This window comes from Halyomorpha halys, unplaced genomic scaffold (genome assembly GCF_000696795.3).
Source record: "Halyomorpha halys isolate HHAL.00 unplaced genomic scaffold, Hhal_1.1 Scaffold422.1, whole genome shotgun sequence".
NCBI lineage: Eukaryota > Metazoa > Arthropoda > Insecta > Hemiptera > Pentatomidae > Halyomorpha > Halyomorpha halys.
Window position 1 is genome coordinate 327,810 of NW_027111899.1, and position 8,225 is coordinate 336,034.

The 8,225-nt window shown below is 29.7% G+C and overlaps 1 protein-coding gene across 1 annotated transcript in view; it reads right to left on the reverse strand.

The window, feature by feature from the left end:
• LOC106682535 (hydrocephalus-inducing protein) overlaps positions 1-8,225 on the reverse strand; it is a gene marked incomplete at its 3' end in the record, with an annotated part of 227,440 nt that overhangs the window by 47,235 nt on the left and 171,980 nt on the right. Inside the window, 4 exon segments of the mRNA XM_067049812.1 lie at positions 1,598-1,722; positions 5,108-5,553; positions 7,206-7,293; positions 7,983-8,154. Of these exon segments, the coding sequence (XP_066905913.1) occupies positions 1,598-1,722; positions 5,108-5,553; positions 7,206-7,293; positions 7,983-8,154 (831 nt within the window).

An 8,225-nucleotide genomic window follows, 5' to 3' on the forward strand; every position in this document is an offset into this window, starting at 1 on the left:
TTCTCATACCTTAAAGATAGCTTGGGTTTAAATGAAAATCTTTAATAATTGACAGACAGGAGAATTTTATTTAAATTTTATAATATAATAGACTCTTAATCTCAGGACGGGAGTCTTTTCCTATGATTTACTTTATGAATAAATGTCTTTAATACTTATTCTTAACTTTTATTTTTTTTCCTTATCTTTTCTTAAATGTATTGTAATTTCAATTATGATGGGAAGTTAAAATATAGTTTTAAAATATTTGAATCTTCTTGACATGGCTGTGATTCAACGGACTTTTTGTAGGACACGTGCTGCCATCTTGGCTTTATACGATATCTTTTGTGACTGCATATTTCACTGAACAAAATTGGTTAGCTTGCTTTTTTTATTTAATACAACAAATAAATACTAAACGATATACATAAAATAAAAAACATAACTAAAATCATTTATTTATAAAAATCAACATTTGATTAAAAAAGAGGATATTACAATATATATTTTAATAATCTGATCTACTTACTAGATTATTAAAAGTAATATAAAAACAATAATTTAATCATTGTTATACCTCAAATGGTATCCTTAATTATTTAATTATTGATGTATTCTAATTCCTTTATATTTAATATCATTAATGAAAAAACATCAAACAGGTATGTGGTAGGCTTTAAATTCCTAAAGAAATCGGCTAGAAAAAAAAATAATCATCTTAGTGTCCCAAGACAAGAAGTTTTCAAAGGTCCACAACTGATGCCCAAGCAAGGAAAGATACAGATACAATATTAATTAGCCTTGAGCCATATTTAAATATATTTATTAGTTTAAACAGAAAAGAAATTTATTACAGAAAAAACTAAGAAAACATGCTGTGTCTCAATACAACTTATAGTCTTCACCAATTTGTCAAAAGGAAAGACTAGAGTCTAAATCTGAAGAATGGATTGAGAACAATAATTGGTCTTCTTAGAAACAATTTTTTGATAAAATAGCATTGTTGCAAGAAAACAAAATCAGTAGAAGATTTCACCTATTGTCTGTGTGTAGAGAGGTGAAGGAAAGGCTGAACACATTCTGATTAAACGTAAAGCCTTCATCTTTTATAGGCTACATTATATAAAACAGAAAAGAATTAAACCAATATAAGCCTATCAGCAACAAATCTAAATAAAACTTAAGCTATTTTACAATAGGATCTCTAAATCAACAGAGATGTTATCTCCTCAATATTGTAACATAACAACATATTATTCTGTATTATTCTTTTCAAATGAATTTTTTTATATCTTCTTTATTTTAATTCTTTATTAGAACATTTTGGGCAATTTCATCTTTTCAAGTTCAATGTTCTTAATTTTTAATGGTAAAAATCGAAAAAAATGTTATTAAAATTATATCCATAAATGTTAAAAATTTATCTTTCTATATATTAATTATTAATATTTTTCAAACTGTTTGAGACATCTATCACTAACACCGATTCCTATATGACCACATTATTCTACCTTGTTTTACTTCCGTCAATTGTTCCAAAAAAATAATACAGATTAATTATATACCCTTTGAACTGTATTTATGTGGACAACTTGAAAATTCAATAACACATTACTTTTTCTGTGATAAAGAATCCCCTTCAACTTTGGTCCATTTAATACTCTTTTGAATATTATCCCACTGCTCAGATTCTGTGTTCTGTTTATACATTATTTCTTGGTAAAAACATTGTATACCTTCCTATAACAGATAATGAGAACTATAATTTATTTATTATTATTGTTATTTTTTATGTTGGGATTCAAGGTAAATCACCATGACCAAAATCATAAATTAGTTTTTACAATACGAAAAAGCTGAGAAAATTAACATTATATCATTAAGTATTTATACATTTAAAAAAAAAAAAATTTAGAAAAAACTTAATTTTTGAGAAAATTCAGCTATTTATGAAATAAACAGTGAATTTTTCTCTTGTTTCAACAGTATAAAGTTCTTGAGAGATATGTATGAGAATATACTATTCCAACAGATGCTTTACATGACCCCTATAGATAATTAATATACTTCCATTGGTCAGATACAGAACAACATAGAAGAAGATGCTGCCTCCTACCAACACTAAAGGTGGAAAAAATAGACCATCCATCTACCCACACCTTTCGTCACAATAGGAATGATTTCATATCCACATGGTGGAAGACAATGTCAGATGGTGCTTGTGTTTCCAGACTTCACTCGGCAATTCAATATCACTACAAACACGAGTGAACACGGGCTGGGAGCTCTATTGTCTCAAGAGGGTGAAGGAGATTGCCCAGTGGAGTACACCAGCAGGCGCCAGACAGAGATGTAGACCAGATACAGTGCGCTGGAACGAGAGCTCTTGGGAATAGTGTGGGCTGTTGACCACATTAGGCCCTATGTGTTCTGGAGAAAGTTGAAAGTACAAACTGACCATAGGCCCCTGCAATGGGTTGGAAAATTGAAAGTCTTCGGCCTGGATTATGCATTGGAGGGAGTTATTGGGACAGCACATTATGGAAATCACATATAAACCTGGAAACGAAAATGTGGTAGCTGATTGGTTATCTCGACTGTGAACATCTTGGAACAAGACAACACGGAACCGTCCTGAGGCATAAGGCATTTCCTAAGGAAATGGACGCCGAAAGAGGAAGTTGAACAGAATGTGGCAGAGGAAGGTGATAGGGAGGAATTTTCGTCTGTCTAAGCAAAAAGTATGACAGACACCCACCTAAAGGGAGACACCTACCACAAATGCACCGCTCAACGATCTACAGGCCAACACTTTCATATGGAGAGGATTTAAATGGATGACCATAATTGATCTGTTCAATAAGGCGGCAATGGCACACCATGTGCAGGAAAAGTCATCAGAAGCAGTGCTGGCAGCGCTCCGAATATAGTTTCAATTTTATGGAGTTACGGAGCACATCTCATCAGATTCAGGTAAAGAATTCGACAATGCCTTGATTGCAATAAAAATTAAGGACCTTGACGCAATATGGCATCTAAACACACCAGAGCACCCCAAGAGTAGAGGAGGCATAGAGCGGCTTCATGGCATGTTGAGTGACCATCTTTGATTAGAACAAGTCGACCAGGGACTGGAACCGGATGTGACAATGCCTAAGCAGATTGCTGCTTACAATTATTCCGTACATACAGTTATGGAGTTTTCACCATTTGAGATCCTCTTTAGGCTTCGCAGACACCGACTGGACTATAAGGGCATGGCAGCAGATGGAGAAGGGATGGGGAAGAATGGAAAAGGAAAAATCCAGGAGGGTGGAATGGGAGAATTTAAAGGTCACAGATAGGATGGGAGCGATCAAAATCGTATGTATATAATATGGTATATAAAATGTTGAGGTCCAACAGGGGTAAGGAGATACAGTGATACGAGGGTCCAATCAGGGTGATAACCACTATAGAACATAATATTATCACAGTAGAGAGTATCCGAGAACCTAAAAGGAGGAGAACTGTCCATATTGAATAGCTAAAACTTCCAGCAATGACAATATAAAAACTGGAGTGTCCTCATATTTTCACAACTAGATTATATCATTAAAAATGTAATTATTTATTCCATTTATTGTTTTCTATTTTAGGTTTGTTTGAGGCTTTTTTAAAAATTATTTTTTTCATTTTAACTTGTTTAAGTTATTGTATGAAGAGTTACTCCTTATTTATTTTATTTCTAGGTTTAAAGTATGTATGTAGCGTTTACTTTGGAAATCTTATGAATTTTTTTTTTTTTTGTACAATGATAATTGTATTGAAATTTATTTTATTGTAAATAGTTTTTCTATGTTGTTTGTGACTAATTAGATGAGCTGATTCAAATATATATATAGACTTCCTGTACTAAATAAAAGTCAGCCTTTGAGATACAACAGAGTTGATCATTTCTCTCCCCCTTTATTTTTTTCTAGTTTTTGTGCTCACAAATGTTTAACTTCACATATATATTTGATTTAGTAAACAATCATTTTTTTTAAATTTGGGATTTGTTTATTTTACTTCTTGTTAAAAAAATACAATCCTTTATCTATAATAAATAATATTACTGTGTCATAATAACCATTATTAACATCTCTTTAATTAATTGACCAATTTTAAAGGCTAAATACAAGTTCAAAAAGAGAATATAACAAGTATATAAAATATTTTTTTCTGGGGCAACATTTCATATTGGAAAAAATTATTTTAAAATAAAATAAAAAACACAAGATTACTTTTATGCTTTCACAAAACATTTCTACTGATTTTCAATTTTTTAAACATCTTACAGTTTTTGCAAAAAATTTCAGACACCTGCACTAAACATGAGAAAATTATAAAAGTGTTTTTAAAGGGTTGACTGAATGTTTAGTAAAAAATTGTTTTGTTTTTTTATTTTCATAAAATTAGGAATTCATTTTTTCTGTAATGGAAAATTCAAATCTGAACTCAGATTAGCTAAGAACTAACATTTTCCCTTCCTCTCCTTGAAAATTACTATTTTTAAGGCTTTTTGATATTGTTAGTAAGATTACTTGGACATTTTGGCACCTTATTATTGTTACAGTTATCTTTCTATCTTTATCAGAATCATAGTTAAAAAATTAGATTTTTTTGCACGAGCCCACTTCCCTCTATTTGTTTCTAGAACTTCTGTGGCATGTTGACTACCAATTCTAACAGAACTTTAATATTCTGGGCCTATATTCACCAAGAAAAGTTTTCTCAAAACTTAAGAAACATACTTATGTGGGATCCTCTCCGAGTCAGTAATTCAGTGGAGGAGGTTTGTCTGTATTTTAAGAGGATTCTGTTTTTCTAGTCAATCTGTATTTCAAGTTTAAAAATGTATGAGAGTGAGGAAACAAATCAGAATTTACTGTATTTGATTACTGTTTTAAGTGTTAATTTTTATTTCTATTCTTCACCTATAAGTTTTGTAGACAGGCAGAATTTATTGCAAAATGAAGAACTAAAAAAATTGCTTTTAAACTTGATTATGATCCTTAACATGTTGCTTTAACTACAATATTAGTTTTTCCCTTATCATAAATAATAATAAATAATGAGTCACTTATTACTCAATAGCACTTACATCTAACTCCATACAATCTGATATCTGTACTATTGAAAGTATTTTTTTATTAGAACCAGGAAAAATATGACCAATATTTGGTATGAACGTAATCCTCTCATAGTTATCAAATCTGAACCTAATTATATTATCACAATAACTTATAAGCGTAAATTCTTTAGAGTATTTCTTTCCAGCAATACAATAACCAAAATCAAGAAAATATTCAGCTGTAATAGGACCACCCAATGTTAATGGTTCTCCATGGGTGAACTTCAAGCCTGCTATTACTAAGTCTTCTATATATCCTGTGCCATAAACATTGATAAATAACGTTTCAAATGGGTTGTAAAGTATATGAACATTAATTCTACTTGAATAAGTTAGTAATTCTTTCGGTTTAAATTCAAGTATGACTTCACACTTTTTTTGAGGTGGAATAGAAACTTTGGTGTTCATAAATGTATCTGAAATAAAAAGAAAAATAATAAACTAAAAAAAGTAATAGGAATTTATTAGTTGATTTACACTATAAGAAATTCAATACAGTATATATAATATTTACTATTAGATAAATTATAACTAGGAAAAATTGATTAAACTAAAAATAATCAATACTTAATTTTGGTATATTGAACACAGAGGACTTCAAAACGTTTCACCCGCTCTCCTAAATAAATAACTTCAAGAATTTGAGCTAATATTTTTTGGTGGTTGATTTCAGAAATATATTGCAAGAGAAAACATAAATTCAGAGGATTTCTGAATAAGTTATATTTCAAGTTTTGTTTTCTGTTGATATCAAAATGATTTGGTTGTTAGGTTTTCATTTTTTTTTTTCTTTAACCCGCTATATTAAAATGTTTTTATTTTTGATCATTTAGGCTATGTCTTCTTATGTTAAGGTTATTTGATTACATTGACATATTAACTGTATTAGACAACACGTTTTTTTATTTCTTTATTTTTTTATTAAGATAATGCATGTAATGACGAAAAAAATTGTAAATTAATAGTCAAGTATATTATTTATTCATTCCAGAAAATATTTGAACAAAGGAGAAAACATCAGTTATTAATATAAGAAAAGTAATTTCTTATACAAACAATAAAAGGACATAAAATTTTAAAAATATAATTTAACATAAATTAGAAATTAACTCATGCAATATAAAAACATCATTAATGTCTCAAATACTTGGTTGTTGGATATTTGAATTGAAGTTCACTGCATGTTGAGATGACTTCTTTGTGATGATTCTTTATAGTTATTTTCAACTTTAAATGAAATAGTTTTAAATATTTTTGTTTGAACATTATTTCATTAATTTGATTTTTATCATTCATTGTTTTATATTTGTCTAAATTACCGTATTTGCCATTTATTAATTTTTATAATTATTAAATAACACTTGCACTGAGATTTGAGCTAAAATAATTTTCTCTGACAAGACTGACACACGTCTTGCCTGTCTAAAATTCGCAAGAACTGACTTGATTTCTTCTTCCAGTGCCTGGCACCGGTCAAAAAGTAAAAAAATGAAAGTTTTTTTCCATTTTTAATGATATAAATAAAATAAGACGTTTAACAAGTTCATATTACCATTACATATCATTAATTAGATGTACGTGGCAATCAGTGTTTGTTTTAGCCAGACTGCATTATTCAGCAGATTTCTAAACAAATGTAGAATGCCATTTAAAATAATTAAATATTTAAATTTGTAACTAGAAAATTAAAAATATTCATTTACACCTAAATGAACAAATAAATGTTATTTATCAAAAAACTGCATTATATCCCACTTAAAATGTCTAGTAATTCCATATTTCAAAGGAATTATACGGAAATGTTTACAGCTCAGATAGACAGGAAATAGTCGAGTATAAAAATTTTTGGTCCAGACTAAACACAACGGCACCTCACACAGTACAATGATAATATTGTTGGCAAAACAAGACTCAGGTGATTAGACATATTAGTTAACTGATTACTAAAAGTTACTGGAGGAAGACCAAGTAAAATAGCTAACACTTATTGAGGAAACCAGGCCCTACTTTGAGTAAAAGTATCATAGAAGTGAAGTTAAATTAATCTATTAATTTCTGGTGATCTTACCAGCATCACAGATTTCTATATGTTCTTCTAATTGTTCTGTTACTCCAATTGAAAATATATTCTTATTATTCAAAACTTCCAGAACCACCTACAAGCAATGACAAACTAAGTTTTGTATAAATAAAAGTTTCTAATTGATTAAAAACTGATAAAAAGTAGTATATAAACAACAGAAATGTATAACGACATAATTAACTTAAAATAATGCCATCCAATTTAACTTGATTTAAAACTGAGTAGAAGAAATATACACTGGCCCAGGTTTGTATGATCTAATACTAAAAATAATAGGAGGATCAGGAAAGCTATGAGAAGAAACGAGAATAGCTGCATGCTCACTGGGCTACATTAGCAAAAGAAGAGATAATTCAGACTCTTGAAAGATGGCAGAGATGCTGGAATCCCTCTTCTTCTAGAAGATGGACCCATCGTATGATTCCTGATGTATCAAGATGGATATCCCGGAAAAGCGGAGAGGTGGTTTATTACCTCACTAAACTGCTTACAGGGCATGGTTGAGAGGTTAAGATGAATAATGTTTAAAACCCCTGTTTAACAAACAGTCCTCAGAATAAGTAGTCCCTACTTATACATACTAAGGCACATCATAGCGAGAATAATTGAATATAGATATTTTTTTTTCAATAAGTAGAAATCTCATAATCTTGTATATTTCAGTCTACTTCATGAATTATCTTTCTCTTACCCTTAAATGAAAAGTAAGGAAAACTCAAGCATAACTGATAAATAAATAGTAATCTGGTTGGTAAAATTTACCTGGGCAGTCACTTTTCCTTTGTTTTCTAAACATAACAACTTTTTCTCAGACGAACTTATTAACACTATTCCATAGTCAATAATTTCACATTCTTCTTCAATGGAGCCAACAAGCTTCATCATGATACTAGGATAATTTCCTTTGCCAACTACAGTTATTGAAGAAAACCACCTGTTTAATATGTTATTTACCTCATCAGTTTAATTATAATAAGTTGTAATCATTAATTATAATATTAATAT